We start from the raw sequence: 18,873 nt of genomic DNA, 5'->3' as shown, positions 1-18,873 counted from the left end.
CGAACTCTCGAACCAACGCTTGCAAGCTATATTTATGTATAATTATTCGAAAGTTGTTTTAGGCGTTTACATGACTTGCAACTTTGCCATTCCATTTCTACCTACATTCTACCGCAATGACGCATTGCGGTGATGATGTGTTCTCTTAACATGACTATAGTATTTTACATCAATTTAATAATATCAGTTATATCTTATAATCTATAATAAGACACAGTCACACGCTACATAATTTGACATGACAATTTACAACACACTCCCCACCTTGATTAGTTCCACTAATCAAGCATAGTCCGTGTCTTCCATACAGAATCAAGAGCAGCGGCTCTCTTGCGTCTACCCTCATGTTCTGCCTCCCTTCCTCTCAGTCTTTTTTCATTCTCTTTGGTAAGAAAGAGCTTTTGGACAGGACGATTGAGGTGAATGACTTTACCGTTCTAAACTAGCCTGACCTTAGCGCCTCTTACCCCCACATCTCTCCCTAAAACAACTCCTCTATTACACCTGTCGTCCAATTTCCTCTTTTGACATTATCCTCATAAACAGTCATGACATCTTCCTTCTCTACTACCCTAATAACATTGTCCTTGTCCTGCTTATGAAACTGTCTTAAACCAACCAAATACTCTTTACGCCACCTATTCCAGAAATGCAATTTTTTCTTACTCAAATACCGATACCGTTGTTTACAGTAACCCTCATCAGGCTCTTTTTCACCAGAACCAGACCCTACGTCTGGCATGAACAACAGCTTTCTTCCCGTCACCAAATGCGAAGGAGTTAGTGGTTCACCACCCACCTCGTCGTACGTATAAGTCAATGGCCTAGAATTGAATGTTGCCTCAACTTCTACCATCGCTGTCAGTAGTTCGTCAAATGCCAACCTAGCATTTCCAAGTACCTTCTTCAAGCACCTCTTCACTGACCTAACCATTCTTTCAAAAAATCCACCCCACCAGGGAGCTCTTTCTAGATTGAATTTCCACTCTTTCCTATTGTTTCCCAAATACCCTTGCACACTTGCTATATTATAGAGGTTTTCTAAAGTCTTGACTGTTGCTTTGAATGATTTTGCATTGTCTGATACCATTAATGATGGGGTCCCCCTTATAGCTGAAAATCGTCTAAGGCATCTCATGAATTCATCCGCAGACAAATCCTTAACTAGGTCTAAATGTATGGCCCTAGTTACGCAACAGGAAAACAATGCGATGTATTCTTTGTCTGTCCCCCCTGATGTATTCTTCACATATAGTGGTCCAGTCATGGTTCCGCTTGGTCTACTCAGAATGCTGGAAGGTTTGCTTCGTTAGGTCTATTATATGGTTTACCCTCTAATTTCCTACACACGACACATTTGTTGAGAATCGATTTTACTTTCTGTCTGCTTTGTGGAATCCAGAACCTTGACCTTATATCTGCTAAAGTTGCCCTAACTCCACAATGCCCAACTATTAGTTCCGTCAATCGACCTTCATTTGGTAATAAGATTGGAAACTTCGTTTCCTCTTCCATGTCTGATTCTGCTAATCTACCCTGACGTTTTAATAACCCCTCATCTTCTACTACCTCGAGTTGTACCTTGTCTGTCTGTATAACTGCTTGAACTTATCCTCCTTCTTCAGCCTGTCTTGTAAAGCCTTCAACCAAATTTTTCTGCTTTACTTATCTCCTCACTCCCTAATTCCGTGAAGTTTAAATCTTCATGTTTCCCTTTGATCCTAGCAATCAAATTCCTGACAACTCGTGTGACCCATGCCGTTACCCGGAATAACTTCTCAACCCTACTGTACCTCTCTATAGAGATCATGACTGAATATCTATTTCTTCGTTAGCATCTACTACTAATAGTGCTGTTCGCTTTTCTCCTTCTTTACTCTCCTCTGTCTACCTCTGATTGCGGCCATTCTCTTTCTACGCTACTCAGCCACCTTGGTCCTGTCCACCAAAGTGATTGCTCTTGTATCTTCGACGCAAACACTCCCCTGCTTCCTAAATCAGCGGGATTTTCCATTCCTGGACAATGTCCCCAGTTCTCCTCCTGCGTTGTTGCTAAGATCTCATTTACTCTATGTCTAACAAACTGTTTCCACTCACCGCGATTCTGAATCCAATATAATGCTGTAATACTATCTAACCAGTACCTTCCTTCTATTTTCCCTACTTGGCCTACTAAAGGTTTTTAAACTAAGCTTTAATTTCTCTCACAAGAATTTTCAGCTATGCAATCATGACTAGCTAGGGCTTTATAATAGTGAACTTGACGAATTATAATGGTTTGAAATCAAAAGTTACTCGTTCGCAGTCAGAGAAATAACTAAAACGTTAATTGGTGGGTGGTGGTGGGGAGTGCATATTCATATATTCCCTTTTGCCCTACTGGTTTCTTTTAAAAGTGAATTGAATTTTAAAAGAAATTTATATGGCAAAACTGAATACACGAATATACACTCCCCCCTAATTAACATCGCTGCTGTTTGATTTGTTTTCAAAACTGGCTTTTAATGGCGGTCACATTTGTAGAAACTATTATCTGTTGGTTATGACGTCATAACCTACAGATATCGAGTATTAACTACAGTTAGTTGACCAATCTGAGCCGAGTACAGTCACATAGGGAATAAAAATTGTTTCTAGTGGTTGAAAAATGTGTCGACATCAAAAATTTATCCAGAAACATTAAATATACTTAAACAAAATACTGCCCAGCGTTGGCAGAAACATTCCGCAGCTCGTGGTAGGAGCTCTAACTATGAATTTCCATTAATACATGGAAACTATTTTATGTTGTATAACATTTGTTATACAACTATATCAAAGTCGAGAAAAATTTTGCGCTTAGAAATCTAATTCATAATTCTTAATTTTAAAAGCACTGAAAATCAGCTTCAAACTCAACTTACTATAATGTTGATTTTATAATCTTTGATATGAAATATTTGTTTAGTAGTCTTTTTTCGCCTCCATGTAGGCAAACTTGGAAGATTGTTTTGCCTTGTGATACGTAGAAATGTGCTTTCATTTAAAGCAAGATAGTTGTTTTATGAAATTTTGAAAAACATCATTTAAATCAAACACTTGGACATAAATCGATAAAACACTAGCAATATTTTTACAGAAAAAAAATTACATTCGATTCGTCAGATAGGAATTCAGTATTACAAAAGTCACAGTGGAATTTATAATCACATTGTGTACTCACGTTTTTGTGGGTAGCCGCTGCGCATAAACGGCTAACCACTATGCTACATTGAAAAAGTGTTCATCGGTTAGTCTGTCCTCGGACTTAGTCGGAAATACGCGCTATGACGAGGAGGGCCGTTTAGTATTTTCGTTATTTTGTCAGAAAATATCGCAATGTTGTTTTCCAAACAATTTTTCATTTCATTCTGTCGATTGACTCAGAGCGAATTTTCGGTCAGGGAAACCTAAACTTTGTGTCTTAAAGTTAATTAAGGGAATTTTGTCTTTAAATTGTTGAGCTTGCCTAATTCTTTGCTTTCTGATCGAAAGTTTACGCTGAAATTGTACTGTGCGTAAGGTCAATTAGAAAATAAATACAAGCGCACATACATAACATAGTACATATGTACGTAATACGTTAGCTATTTGTGAATTGTAAAGCGTCTGTTGGCTTACAAAGATTAAGCAGAAGTTATAGACAATTAGCAAAGAATCGTCGTTGATATAATCCTGTGAAAATGTTGTTATTTTGAGAAATATTAGCTAAAACATTACGACTGAAAATGTATTTATTGCCTGTTGTAATTTATTCAGTCAAGCGGTACTTAACATGAGCTCAATTCATGATTATATAAACGAATTTTTTTACTCTTCAGATTATTTTTCTAGTCTGTAATATAGTCTATTTTAGTTCAATGCTCTTCACAAACCTCCATAAAAAGTAACCTCTGAAATGTATATAATACAATTTACTGACTTGTAATAGGTCCAATTTGGCATTATTCGCATTGCTTATGCATCGCTCGATTTACTCATCCAGACTTAGAGTAGTTTAATCAAACGCCGAAAGCAAATGATTTAATTTTGCTTTCAAATATTGTGCGAATTACCAGTATTATTTGTGTGGCTTACAATTTTACATCTAGTAAAATATGATACGTGTCAAACTATAAACTCCATGAACAAGAAATACAAAATACTTCCGTTCATTTGCAATCCTTGAGCAAAATGTTTCACTATCAAACATCGTTTGCAGCAAACAAAAAATCGTTCGAAATATAAACACTTTTCAAAACGTGATTAGAAAAAAGTAAATATAAAACACGATCAGCTGGCTCAAAACACAATTGATTCCCTGTATAATTATGTTGAATAACATGTCATAAGCACGTCGTGCTTACCGTATTTCTTGGAACAAGCGCCGCCCCCGAGCTAGCACTAACTTTTGATAAACGCCGCACGTGTGGCGAAAACATTAAATTAGCACCGCTGCACTTGTTCGAAAAAATGCGGTATTCATGGTTTGGAGGAAGAATGTTCTCTAAACACATCTAAGAAACGTCAGAAAACGCTTTTAAAACACAACTATGGAAAAATGGTTTTCAGTGAGAAAAAACCTATAAAAAGTTGCAGGAAATCTAAATGACGTTCTTTCCTTGATATGATTCTTGTGAGCACATGCATTTATGAGGCGTGCAATCTAAGCTAAAACGTTCGAAAAATGCAGAAATGGTTAAACACTTACTTAGTCAAATAACTGAAATCAATTTTATAATATTGAACGAGTTTGGTGTGATTAATATTAAATATAGAATTGTATTTGAATTTTGTTCATTTACCTACTTCCTTAGCCCTAATTACTTGATAGGCTACCTACGTGTACGCATTGCGTACCTGTTTTTCATTATGTACCTCAAAATTCCAATGATTTATTGCATATATATGATATATTTTCTGTACCAGCGAACTAAACATAACTGGAAGGCTACATTTGCCCGGAGACTTAAAGCCGAAGTCAACATTATCGTTACCAGTCTTTCCACGCTTTTGATAAACACGGCTAAAACAAAATATTTCGGTATTTTTTGAAGAAATTGTGAAAAAAAAAATCGCAAAAAAATATTTCAAAATGATGTAAATTTGTCCAACTTACTTATAGCAATATTTTAAGGTTAATACAAGGTTACACATTTTTTGTTGAAAAAAAGAATTTAACAAACCTTGACTAATGCGGACGTTTTCGAGATTTTGCAAAGATGCATTGTTATGTTGACACCAGGGGTGGATCTAGGGTATGTCAAATCAGTCGCGCGACTGATGTTTATAGTTTAAAAATTATTTATCAAATTTAATGATTACAATTATTTGTGATCATTAAATTCCTGTTCTGTAATCGTCAATCGATTTCATTATCAATATACTGTTTTATATATGAAAAATTATACAAACACCACCTTAGTAAACAGATCAATAGGTTTTAACATATCTGGAATTATATTAACTTGCTGACTGATAAGCGGGATGGCTGAACTGGTTCGACCGATAACGGAGTTTAAGAACGCTTATTTAAGCCATTCCATTGGTCAATAGCCAGATCAGTTGACGACCTGGAACAATCTTGACCGATAAACGGGATGGCCGGACCGATAAGGGAGTGTAAAGGCTATCGTGTAATTAGTTCGTTTAAATTTTTGTCTTACTGTGATTGGTTTCACCGATTTCGACTGATAGCCAACTGAACTAACATAGTCAAGCTCATTGTCTCAATTGAATGTTTGATCGATTCATAGTAATTTTCTAAAGCATGATAGAAACTATAATCAGATGGAATTTATGGAAATCTTTTACAAATTCATATATGGACCTGAATACTGCTTTCTAGGCTTAGTTCGTGATTTGTGACCAATTTTCTTTCATTCCCGTTCGACACTTCCAGGAAGATTGTGAAAAATTCAAGACAGTACGACTTTTACATGCTTAATTCAGTTTTACTTTTTGTCATCTCCAAAAAGCTGCAGTTTTTTTGCCATATTGCATTGAAATTTTAAAATTTGTAGCTCATTACAATTTTGGAATCCGCCATTTTTTCGGAGAAACTTCATGTTATTTATATTTTCTGTGCTAATGCCAGACCTAATAGAGAGCTATTCCGCACGATAATTCTGGCAACATAATAAAATGCCTAAAAGAAAAAGAAAATTTCACTAGTGTATTAGGTTTGATTTTAGCAATTGTTGCGAAAATAATATTTTGAAAGTTATAATCGTATTCTGCAAGACAAGGCGCACTTTCTTTAAAGGTCTGCCTCGAATTGTTCTTCAATGTCATCATTTAAAAACTCCTCTTCCTCAACATCATTCTCGTCATCCATATCTACATTCGTGCACGCAGTACAAGGCCATACATCTGTGTACTTCACTCCTACATTGTTACATGAACAGCGTTGTGAGTTACAGCCACGTTACAGCCAGTCTTACAACCACAATGAACGTTATCAACTAGGGAATCCGGTGCTAGGGGAATGGTCATCAACACAACTTCAGACTTGCAGTTTCCCGTCATTCGTTTGCCACCCATTTTCATCTGGAGGAGGAATATCTGTTTGTAGTTGTAAACAGAAAGGCCAAAGCAGAGCTTGGTATTTTGACAAACGAATATGTTAAAGCAAACTGTCACGTGTTGGTGGTAGTTGCTCATCTAAGCCCTTTCCTGCCTTGAACAATGAGAACCGACATTTGTTGAAGCCTCAAAATTCTTTTCACCGTAAACAAACAAATCTATTTAGTTGAAACACAATTTCTACTGACGGGGGAAATGCACTTCCTAAGAAACTAAACGAGTTTAAATATTTATGGTTATGTAAAAGAATGTCTCATGCTATTTTTTCCCCTTTCCATAAAAGGAACTGGTGCTGTCACATCCTTAAAGAAAATTTTGAAAGTATTGATTATAGTGTACTATTCTTTCACTTATTATCATCGTAACAAAAGAAAACTAGTGAAATCATTGGTGTTACAGAAATGAAGAAATGTTGAGCAACCGACGGCTGTGTGTTCCATAAGCTTCCATTGCTAATCAAGAGTTAGTGTAAATATTGCTAAAGTCATTCTTATTGCATTCTGCATAAAACTGAGAGGAGTTTTGCAAAAAGAGGTTAAAATCTCAAAAACACCAAGCTAAAACTCGACATTATATGATTCTAAGAACAAACTTAGCTACTATTTTTTACTATATGTCAGAAGTGGTAAATTTTTGTATTTTTCAACAATCTCTTTCGTTGGTTGTGATGATTGTTAATCTTCAGTTACGGCTCTATGCTCAAGATCATGTTTTACAGTTCAGAAAAGAATATATTTCAGTGAGCTATTTCAGAAGCTAGAAGGCTGGGTTTTTTGCTTGAGTTGAATTTTTGTTTTATTGTAAATTTCATTAGCAACATAAAAGTATTGTAAATTTCATTAGCAAGATAAAGAGACTTTAATAGATATAAGTTGTCTTTGTCATACAAAGAAAAGGAGAGTGAAAGAGTTCTGGCACATTAATTGAAATGAATGATCCTGTATTTATATTTCTCTGCAACAAATATAGTGATGATTTTGATCTATACATACTAAATTACTAATTTACTCTGTGTCCTTTGATAAAAGTTTATAATTTTGATTTAAAATAAAGAATATCTGAATTATTTTTAAGTCGTTCTTTATATAATCGATGCATGGAAACTAAAGATAGTTTTGAGACATTGGTATGTAATGGAGACAAGATCCTCTGTTAGAAGTAAGTGAGCAAGCAATTTAATGCATAGTACATCTTCTACAAGACCAAAAAAAATGTTGTCCTTTTATATATAAACAGAGGAATTTCAGAATTTTACTCTTCCAAAGTAAAGAATGGACACGACTTATCCTTTATGGAATGACCTTGTATAAAAAGTTGTCAAAACATTGAGTCAAAGCAATTCTTGTGTTTAGTGAGTCTAATAGCCTGGTAGCAATACTTTTAAAACTTTATTTTTGTCTTTGCATTACTTAAAGTAGTTTAATCAGAAAGGCATGCACTTTATGGCATTTGTAACATAGCTGTAAGCTGCAAATTTTTGTTCTGCAATTTTTGCATTCATCTTAGGCCTATGCATAATAATGTGCCTCTTTAAAAGCTTATTGACAAAAAGTTCTTTAGGGGTAATGATCTATTTCTTACCAGGCTTTAGTGTTCAAGGGAAAATTTATGGAAGGATGCGTTGCTATCCTTCGAAAAGTGAAGTTGCGCATGATTTAACCTTGACTTTATAAAATTGATAAGATTTTGGTCTAAAACAGGCTTCTCCTATGTTGATACATAAGTGCGAAGGTGATAGCTTAGGTGTGGTTCCAAAATTTTCGACAGAATTTTTCATTTAAAACTTACATTTTACTTAGTATTTACTAAGAGTCTCGCCTCTTTGCCACCTTTCAAATTGGCGCCCGTAAATAAGTTTGCTTCACTATGACAATGGCAGTTAGATACATGAAGTTTCGCACCAAAAAATGGCGACATTCAAAATTGAAGTAGCGAACAATTTTGAAATTCTACCGCGAAATACTAAAAACTGCAGCTTTTTAGAAGTGACAATAAAAAGAATATAGCAAGTGACTTTCTATAAATTTTAAAATTTTTGTGCCCTTTCTCGAGGTGTCCAACGACACTCATTTTTAAAGCGAATTTTTGAGGCATAGATCACGGTCTAGTTGTGAATTTTTTCAAGAGGGTGAAAAATTTATGGATGAATTGTAGATGCTTGGCAAAGACAATTTTACGAGAGACAGTTCAGTTATTGATGTTTAAAAGCAAGTCATCATTGTTTAGAGTTTCCTCAGCAGAAATTTACAGCTAAATTGTAAGTAAAGGACAACTGAAGTTTGTGCATCAAGGTAAAATATCAAAGTCAGTTTATGCGAGTATGTGATGCGTTTTATGTCAATGTGACGTATGGTAAGCAGATTAATGCTTCTAAAATTGTTGTTACCAAAGTATATTTAGCTTTGATTTCTTTGGTGCTTGGGGAATCTTGGCCGTTATATGGCAGCGAAATCCTACATTCCTTCAAATGTATTTCAATGGACAAAAAATCTGTAGCCATAAGGTGCCATGTTATTATTTAGCTTATCATAAACAAATGTTTGGGGCTTTTCAGTATATGATCATTGATCATTTAATCATTGGACAGTTATACTACACATTTGTTAAGATTGAGAAAACTAATATTGTTTACATGAGCAGCTGTTTACTATAACCAGTGATTATGAGTTTTTCTTATCCATAAAGCTTTTTATTTTGACAATTTCACTTTAATGATATTAAATTTCGTAAAAGCACTATTGTTATACCGCATTTAATATAAACGACAAGTTTTTTGAAAATAGACATGTTTCGACATCTCATGATGCCATCTTCAGTATGAGTGAAATATTAAGTGATACAAGTTTTATATAAAAGTAATATGATACATAAAAATTACAACAATAAAAAGGAAATAAGATAAATTAATGGGGAGCGTCCGAACGTATTATAAACTAAATATTGTATTGAATTTAAAAACTTGAACATTGAGGTCAGGGTTAGTTTTGTTAATGTGGAGTGCTTCTTTGATTTTAAGGGAGAAAGAGGTGTCGGCAGTGTCGATGATTTTGAAGCAAGAGGATGAATAGTTGGTTTTACATGAGTGAGATTTAAGAAGGTGTCGGTCGATATGAGAGTTTTTGTCTGTTGTGATATGTTCCCTGATTCTGGTGGATAAATGGCGCGAAGTTTCGCCAATGGATCGGGAATTACATCCCGCGCAATTGAATTCATATACCACCATAGATTTCATTGAATCAGGGATTGGGTCTTTGAACGAGAAAAGGTTTTTGATTTTGAATGATGTGAAAATTAGTCGAATGTCAATACCTGTAGAGAAGCGTTTCATAATTTTTTTATATTCGTTTTTATTTATCATGTGGGATCATAGCAGCTTGGTAAAAACGATGGGCCTTTTAATTCATTTTTTCCAACAGCCTATCTGCCCTTTCTTTCATCGTGGATTGTTAAGTTGATATACTTAACTTTGCTTATTTGAACTAAAGGAAAAGTTCTTCTTTGCCTAATTTTTTCATCCAAAATGCGCCTGCGTTATTTTTGTTTATCAATGTACTCAGAATATGATTTCTTGAAGGATTATGCGCAAGTGAAGGGATTTTGGTCCGCCATTATACCATTTGAGCCACTTGTATCTCTCTACTAGCTTCCCCACCCCCACCTCAATTATTGACCTTTCTACGCCTCTCTTTGTAGGGGCCAGGCTTGCAATTTTTGATAGTCTACGCTGGTAAGTACGTAGAACTTGGCCTTTGCATTTGCTAAATCGAGTTTTGATTATATCGTTGATGACTTTGAAATCAAAAGTCAATGCTAGCTGAAGGGCAGCCAGCCCCCTTAAAGCACAAGACCAATGTTATAACTTACTTCAGCCAAATGTTTCATCAGGTGTCAAGCGAAATTTCTCACCTGTGCTAGCGCTAGCAGTCATAAATTTAGCGAGTAACGAGTGAAATAAGTGACGCATGCAAAATCTCACATTCCCAACTTCAAGATGTTAACTCTTTTAATTTTAATTTGTTTTTATTGTGTCCATTCTAATAATTAACGTTTAGAGGAAAAGAAATAATGCTTAAAAGTAAAAATAATTATTTTAAGGTAAAAAAACAGTGGCGTAGCCAGTGCACATATTTTGGTCCTGCCATTTAAAATTTTGATTATCATTATTTATTTCTTTAGAAATCTATTGCTTATACAGTGAGTGAGCACAAAAAAAATTATCATAGTAGGACGAAATTTGGGGGCTGGCTACGCCTTTGGTAAGAAGCATTTAAAAACAGAATTATAAAATTTTAATGAACTATAGGCTAAACGGTAATAATTTATTCTTATACACTCTGGCAATGTTTTTGCTTCTTAATTTTCCCCTCTAAAGCATACAGCACCGAAGCACACACTGTGTAGTAATACATTTAAACAAGTCCACAAGTTTCCCAGACTCGATGAAAGTTTCAGCATTATTACACAGAGCCCTGTCCTTTTAGAGTTGGGACACGTATTGTTCTCTGCGTTTTGATAATGATCAAGGTGATTGGGTAGATGTGGTGGTCATGCACATGCGCACCGCCATTTATGTTGTAAAAGCGCAAATTATAACCATTTTTTATAAATAAAGAGATTAATTATAAAAATGTTTGCAATGATTTTATGTTACGTTATAATAGTGCCAATTAAAGCGATGAGAAATAGAAACATACGTGCTTCCTGGTGGCAAAAACAGTATAAACGGCGTATAAATTACATCCACTCCATCAAACAAAGACTTTTCTATTAATATGACATCTATGAACAACTGAATTCTAAATGTAGGGAAGGCTGTCTATTCATGAAAAAGAAATCACAAAAGAAATTTATCTTTCCACCATTTAATGCTTTGTTTTCGCTAGCTTTTGCAACTAAGATGGCAGACGCGAGTTTTACTTCCGATGTCCCAACTATCCTTATACAGGGTTCTGTGCGTACCCATTATCATTATAATTTATTGCTCTTATTACATAACACAAATTATAGCTGAACAGCTGAGTTGCACGTTAGATAGCACAGAAAAATATTGATTATGCATTTATTTTCAAATATTTACAAATAATGCTGGTTTCAAACGTTGCATTTTACTAGAGCCGAATGCATTAAAGACAAAGGAAAATCAGGTAAAATGCCTCATTATCTTTTGTTTAAATTGCATTCGGCCCCTCTAAAATGCAACGCTTGGAACGGGCCAAATATCTTATATACATCCTTGTATACAACTACTGATATAATATACTTGTAATAATTGTATATAAGCCAAGATTTATAATTCGCGCACACAATGCATTGCCAAATCTGTAAGTGAATGAATTGGCAAAAGGTTTTCCTAGCAAAAATATTTATTTACTTTTCAAGTGTTATATCATTTCATATTGAGTATTTGTGAAATTTTCTGACCGGAAACTTGTCGGTTGTCTGCGTTAGTTTGTTTTGTCTGCAACAAGATCTATCATGACAGTTATTGAAAATATATATTTTTAACATACGTTTACATAGTACTAAATCTTCAATTTTGCTTATTAAAACTACAGAGCGAAGAAACACCACAAAGACTTACTCATCGTCAAGTGCAAGAACTATGAAAAATTCAGATAATTTATTCTGTGGTTTTTGTGATGAAAGGTTCACGTCTATGGATCAGTTGAAGCATCATTACTCTGTGAGAAGTCACAAAATGAATGTGTTGAAGAAAACACGGCAGAAAAACCAGATTTCAGTTACAAAATTTCGCCCACCTCCTTATGACGTTATTATGGGTCGATACAAGCTATGTCGAAGGTTTGATATTGACCTGATATTTGACGGTTGCATTTTTAGTTATTTGTCTAAATTTTTTTACCCTCATACATATAATTAGGAAATCCAGTGAGACTCGAGTTGACTTTTGATTCGCATATAGTATTTTCAGATGCAAGTCAAAAATTCTGTTACTATATAACTCTATTTATTCTTAATTTCAAAATTATTCTCATTTGCAATTTTTTTTTGGAAAAATTTTCCGAAAAACGGCTTTTCAAATAAATCAGACAAGCAACAGCACAATTGCATCTTTTAACTACAGTACTGTACTTGTTTTTATCGTCAATGGAGTTTTTTGCTTTGACAACTTACAAGAACTCTAGCTTTGTCACAAAAACACATTGGAGTATACTCTTATTTCAATTGCAAAACAACGTTTTCTTTGAAAAGATTTCAACATGGCTATTGTTTCTATGGAAATAAATGTACCTTTGCACACGGTGAGGGTGAGCGGACGTTTTGGACGGAGTTGCATAATCGTCAAATTAAGCATTTGAAAAAGCTGAGAGAGGAACAAAAATTTACCGAAAGCTTTAGTGAGAGAGTTATGAGGATGATTAACAGTAAAGGGGAAGAACATGTTGTAAGTGGTATTCTAGCTTCTTTCAAATATTTTTTAATTATGCACAAGGCAACTTGAATCATCTAAGCCATTTTATTTATTTTATACTTATAAGTTGGTTGCGTGATGATCTCCCATTTGATTATGGTCACAAAGTGAAACCATATAAGTTTTTTCATTATTAGACTAAGGCCCGTTTCAAACGTTGTATTTACATTAGCCGAATGCATTTAAAACAAAAGATAATAAGGAATTTTATCTCATTTCCTTTTCTAATGCATTCGGCGCATGTAAAATGCAAACGCTTGAAACGGGCCTAATGCTACATAAAAAACAGCATTTTTTATAAATTTAGTCATAGTAAGGAATAGTTAACCTTTCGCAATCTGGCCACGCGCAAAGCTTCATTTCTTTCCATTTTCAGCTAAGAGACGATCTTGTTGGTATAGCAATCACGTGTAAGTCGCCTTGGCAACTGCTGCTTAACAGGGCTGATAAGTCTGCGCCAAATGATCACATGTTTGTCATTGATGTCGAAATTCAGGTTTGAAAAAAATAATACGGAGATTTTATGTTTGTAAGTGGTTGTATAAACTAACATTTTTATAAAAAGAAAAACATTTGAATGAACTCTGCTAATTTCTAACTTTTTTTTTTGTGTTGCAGAAAAGCTCTGAATTTTTACTTGCGGAAGTGGCGTTTTTGCACGAATTTCATCTTGATCGATTTAAATTTCTTAACAACCCTGGCGCCAGATCTAACCCCTCTTCAAGTCAACACAGTTTACGTTTTTCAGTTGGCAACAACTTAATTGAAAACTCATCAAAGAAAACACTAGCTACTCGTTTTGGCGTTCATTTCTCATCTGAGGTCTTTGGTGTTTTTGAACAAAAGTTGATCTTTGATTTTGGAAATAGATCTGTATTATCTAGAAAAATTAAAGTGTCCGTTGTTAGCAAAGAAATTCTTCCAAATGAAGAAATGCTGGTGAAACGATGTCGTATAGTGGACTGGTCTCTTGACAGCGTTGAAGTGGTTAAGTGTGATGATCTGCTCTACCTGGATGAAGAGGGTTTGTGTGACTTGTATCCCATTCCTGATGTCCATCCAGCTCCATCAGAAATACCTGAATTCAGTTCAGAAACATACTGTGAAAGTTGGCATAATATTCTTTACACTGAAGAGGAATATATCAAAAAAGAAATCGCCAGGTCAGTTATTTTTTACTTAAAGAAAATTATCTTGTTGTCTTAAGCCCTGAATCTACCAGCAACAGTTTTAACAGGAATTTATATCAGTACAATATGTGCAGATAGATGCACGTAGGTAAGTGATTCTACTGAAATTTGTTTTTTTAATTGCTTTTTCCCCGAATAGTTCGAAATACTATTAATCGGTGAAGAGATTGCTCTTTTCGAAAAAAATTACGTTTGCCATGCTTTTGTCGAACTCTCTTGGAACTCTCTTTAAGCCTTTTCGTTTCAACTGATTAATTGCATTTCAGAAAGAAAGGGAATTGTAAACTTGAATTAATAATGTACTTCTGAATAATTCTTGACATCATGCGAAAAACGATTTCAATATTTGTTTTATTATTCACCGAAGTTTTATCAAAACATATCAATATAAAACATTTTTCAAACCTTCGCTAATTTATTTTTGTCAGACTGTTTATTGAAGTTCGTTTGTTGAAATATGTTGCAAATGTCTTCAAAGCCAGCTTCGCCTCTTTTTTAGTGTTTTTCGCATCCTTTTCCTTTAAAAGATTTCACATCGTTCTTAGAAATTGGGACAATTATCGCTGTTTGATTTGTTTTCAAAACGGCTTTTATTGGCATCCAATTTGTAGAAACTATTATATGTAAATATGACGTCATAAATACAGATACCTAGAATTATCTGCAGGTAGTTGACCAATCACAGCCGACATTGCTTACATAGTGAATGATAATAGTCTTTATTGTAGCTAGTTGAATTGAAAACTGTTCATGTAGCATTTGTTCTCTTTGTTTATCATATTTATTCATTTTAGTTCATCATTAATTGTTTCCGGCTCGAGTATACATTGTAAATAAATGCGGTTTTTTGCTGAACTTGTTGTAACTTGTCCTTTACAAAACAGAAAAATGTTGAACTAATGTAAGCAAAATTGTATCATTTGGCATAGTGCCTTTCATAGGAATGTTTTATTTTATGAGAATGCATGTAAACTCAATGTGATTTTTAAAAGCTCTTATATGTGACTGTAACAACATTAATTGATAACGATGAATCAAATCATATTAAACTACAAATTGAGTTCAAACTTCTGAGGAGGCAGTTTTTGTATGGAGGGAGGTGGTTGATGGCAAAACTTAAAAAAATGCTCTTACATGTTTTTCTACTTGTATTTTATTCTCCACTATTTAAACTCAGAAGTTTTTTTCGTTTAATTCAAGTATTTTTCATTTTATTATTGGTAGGTATGATATTTCTAACGGAGAACTAAAGATTGTTAATTGCTTTACAACATTCGAGGTAACAAGGTTTGCTGTAAACGCCGAGTTTTTTGGAGAGATTAACTTATTGGATTTTTTGGTGGTTGACGAAGTTTCTGGTCATCTGATCAGCCGTTCAGTTTATTCTGTAATCGTCCGACCGACAAATCAAGCCTTACGTGTGTACGAGTGCTGTATCCTATTTAAAAGTTGTCACTCAGTTGTAATCAAATTAAACAAAGCGTTTTGTGAAGATTACAATGTGAAGTATGACCAGGTTATCAATGTTGATATGAAGTTTATTTACAACCGTCGTGCAATGTGTGAAAAGCATCAAGCCATTGATTTATGTAAAGAAAAAACGGATGTCTTATTACCAGACATATCAGCTGCCCCTAGAGAATACAAGGTTTGTTTGAATGTAAAACATAACAGTCGTAAGCTGAGATTGTATATGCAATAGCTAAAACGTTTTTTTAGTCGCAGCAAGTTTAAAAAACATTCAATAAAAACGACGATTTTTTAAAGAGCAAGCATGTTTCAACATTTCAAAATTCATCTTCCTTGCATTTTGGCATTTTGTTAATGTCGAAACATTTTGCTCTAAAAAAATCGTCATTTTTTCTAAATGTATATTAAACTTAGAATAGTTTTTCAAAATGTAGACGTTGTATAAGTTGACTCAAATTAGCATTCACGTATAAAGCTACATTCCATGCACCAAACTGATAAAATGTATTTAAAGTAAATATTAAAATAGTACTAATGAATCAATTCACAAATTGAATTTTTTTTGTTCTATAAAATAATAACAGTGCATGCACCTTCAACATTTCCATCAACACTAAAAAATTCTAGTGGTTACAGCTTGGTTTATTTATGAATTGACGGATAGGCTCCCCTCTTTCATGTTTTGCGTCTTATTTTCTATTTTTTGTTAAAGCAATCTATTCCTCATTGGTATATGGAGAAAAAACCGAACAAAAACCAGCACAAAGCAATTGCTATGATTCTCGACCCAAGTCCTACTCCACCAATTGTCGTCTATGGCCCATTCGGCACCGGAAAGACATTCACTCTTAGCCTTGCTTGCATATCTATTCTTAGCCAGCCAAGTGCCAACAAAGTTTTAATCTGCACTCATTCTAATAGCGCTGCAGATGTGCATTTGGACCTTTTGGACAAGAAAATACAAAGCAATTCTTGTTTAAAGCTACATCCATTTCGTGTTCTCAGTCAGTTTATAACTCTCACGAAAGTTGAAGAGCACTTGCGTAAATATTGCAACATAAATGGTAATATATTTTCATACTTTAAATAAGGTGGCAAAGCCACAACGCATTTAAATTTACTCCTACATTACATATTTTTCATCACAACTATTGTTCAATGTTAATTAATTAAATCACATAATGAGTTGCACATGTTAATTTCAAAGTGAATTACCTACAAAATATTGTAAATGTAGAACTAAACTGCAAAATAGCTTTACTTCTGATGGCAACGAATACGGATTCTTCAAAACATTCGTGAGCTTAATGACTTTCGTTTGAAATGTAGGTCGAATTAAACAGTTTGCGATGCCACTTTCCTGCTTTTTTGAGGCGATTCTTAAAATAATCTTTCTCGTTGCAGAAAAGACAAATGAAATTGGATTACCAAGCTCTGAAGTATTATATTCCAAAAATGTCATTATAACCACGCTGTCGAGTGCTCATATATTATGGAAATATTGTCATAATAACTCAGTTGCTTTTACACACATTCTGATTGACGAGGCTGCGCAAGTTTTAGAACCTGAATGCTTAGTGCCGATTGTTATGGCTGATCGAACTACAAAGATCGTCCTTGCTGGCGATCACCTACAGGTATGTGATTACTTAGAAAAATTATTCAATTTTACGTTTCAATCAAAATAAAGGCTGTAGAAAGGCCTTAAGGTTCTTTACGATTTTGCATTAAATTAAGCCAAAACGTTTTATTATAAGTCAAGGCTTTTATGCTGTATATTGTAAGACGAGTTTATGTTTCTATGCTAACTTTAACTTACTGTGATAAAAGTTGATTGAAGTAAAATCTTATTCTTTTCAGTTGAATCAACAATTTTTTACTCAATGAAAACATATTTTTTCTATTATATACAGATACGTAAAGTTGATTGCCATTAGATTAACTTTAACCATAAACGTTGTAAAGGACATAGTAGTGAGAGAAAGAGTAGACATTAATTTTGCATGTTTAAGAAAACAGACTATATACCAAATTGTATATTGATAAATCAGAGCCCTTGGCTTGACATTGGTTTTATTTATTTATTTTTTCTGCAAGGAAAATTTATTTGTTGTGCGCTCAAACGCCATTAAAAAAGCATCTTTTCAATGAATTTTTGATATATGTTTTAGGCTTTCTATGTTTCGAAAATTTCAGTAAAAGTATACAATTGCTTTAAAAAAGCTTATTTAAATGCTCTCTACCAATAGTACCCAAATCTCTTTCTACAACAATGTCAAACAAGCTCATGATCTTAAGCCTTGCTTCGTATGCTAGTTGTTGTCATAAATCCTTGTACATCTAAATTATGTTTTATCCAGCGACAGCACATGCATATGTCGCAACTCTAATATCAAAAGTTCTTTGTTAATCTAATTAATAATGAGTCACTTTCCAGACATTTTCATTTTTTCTTTATAGATGGGTCCTCCTGCTTATTCAAAGTCTTTGTGGCCAATCGATTTTGGCCCTCAAATATCGCTTCTGAAGCGTCTCTTTGCTCATTACAATAAATGTTGTATTATGGGTAATAATAATAATAAAGAAAGCATGGAAAAACACCACAAAAATAACATCGAAATTACTAAAAGCAGCAGTATTGATAACTACGTCAGTAACGACGACGTTCCAATACCTTACGTGACACTACTTACAGAAAACTATCGATGCCATGCAAACATTCTTCGTTTTCCATCAGATAACTTTTATGGCGGGGAACTGGTTGCTAAAGGTGATCAATTTGAGCACGATACTGTCCCTGTTCTCACATTTTATACTGCAAGAGGAGTGGATTGTTGGGTTGAAGAAAGTTTGGGATACTACAATGATGCAGAGGTGGCAGAATTGGTGACAAGAATAGAGGAGCTTGTTTTGCTTTCGCCTAAAAGTTGGCAAAAATGCATTGGCGTGCTCACTCCTTATCATGATCAGGTTTAGCATTCCAAAAATATTTATTTGAATTTTCTTCTGATATACATTGCTAATATTCTCTTCAACAGGTGAAACGTATTAGAGATTGCTTGAGAAAGAGAGGTCTTGAGTCAGTAAAGGTCCATAGAGTTGAAAACGTTCAAGGTAATTTAAATAAAATAAAGGTCGTATTGTTCTTGGAAGTCTTACGAAGCAATATAACTCAATAGTCAATAAATAAATGATTTA

The 18,873-nt window shown here is 34.1% G+C and overlaps 2 protein-coding genes across 2 annotated transcripts in view; one reads left to right on the top strand and one right to left on the bottom strand.

The window, feature by feature from the left end:
- Positions 1-18,873, top strand: part of LOC124448302 (helicase with zinc finger domain 2-like) — a 48,177-nt gene that overhangs the window by 5,709 nt on the left and 23,595 nt on the right. Inside the window, 9 exon segments of the mRNA XM_046999315.1 lie at positions 12,138-12,384; positions 12,796-12,988; positions 13,392-13,511; positions 13,634-14,178; positions 15,430-15,853; positions 16,388-16,739; positions 17,080-17,312; positions 18,136-18,645; positions 18,714-18,789. Coding sequence (XP_046855271.1) covers positions 12,185-12,384; positions 12,796-12,988; positions 13,392-13,511; positions 13,634-14,178; positions 15,430-15,853; positions 16,388-16,739; positions 17,080-17,312; positions 18,136-18,645; positions 18,714-18,789 — 2,653 coding nt within the window. The 5' untranslated portion in view covers positions 12,138-12,184.
- Positions 482-1,267, bottom strand: LOC124449123. The gene has a single exon (XM_047000071.1). It carries the CDS (start codon positions 1,265-1,267, stop codon positions 482-484), a length of 786 nt encoding a protein of 261 aa, XP_046856027.1.

This window comes from Xenia sp. Carnegie-2017, unplaced genomic scaffold (genome assembly GCF_021976095.1).
Source record: "Xenia sp. Carnegie-2017 unplaced genomic scaffold, XeniaSp_v1 HiC_scaffold_23, whole genome shotgun sequence".
NCBI lineage: Eukaryota > Metazoa > Cnidaria > Anthozoa > Malacalcyonacea > Xeniidae > Xenia > Xenia sp. Carnegie-2017.
The sequence above is the reverse complement of the archived record's forward strand: the minus strand, read 5'-3'. Positions and strand labels throughout refer to the sequence as shown.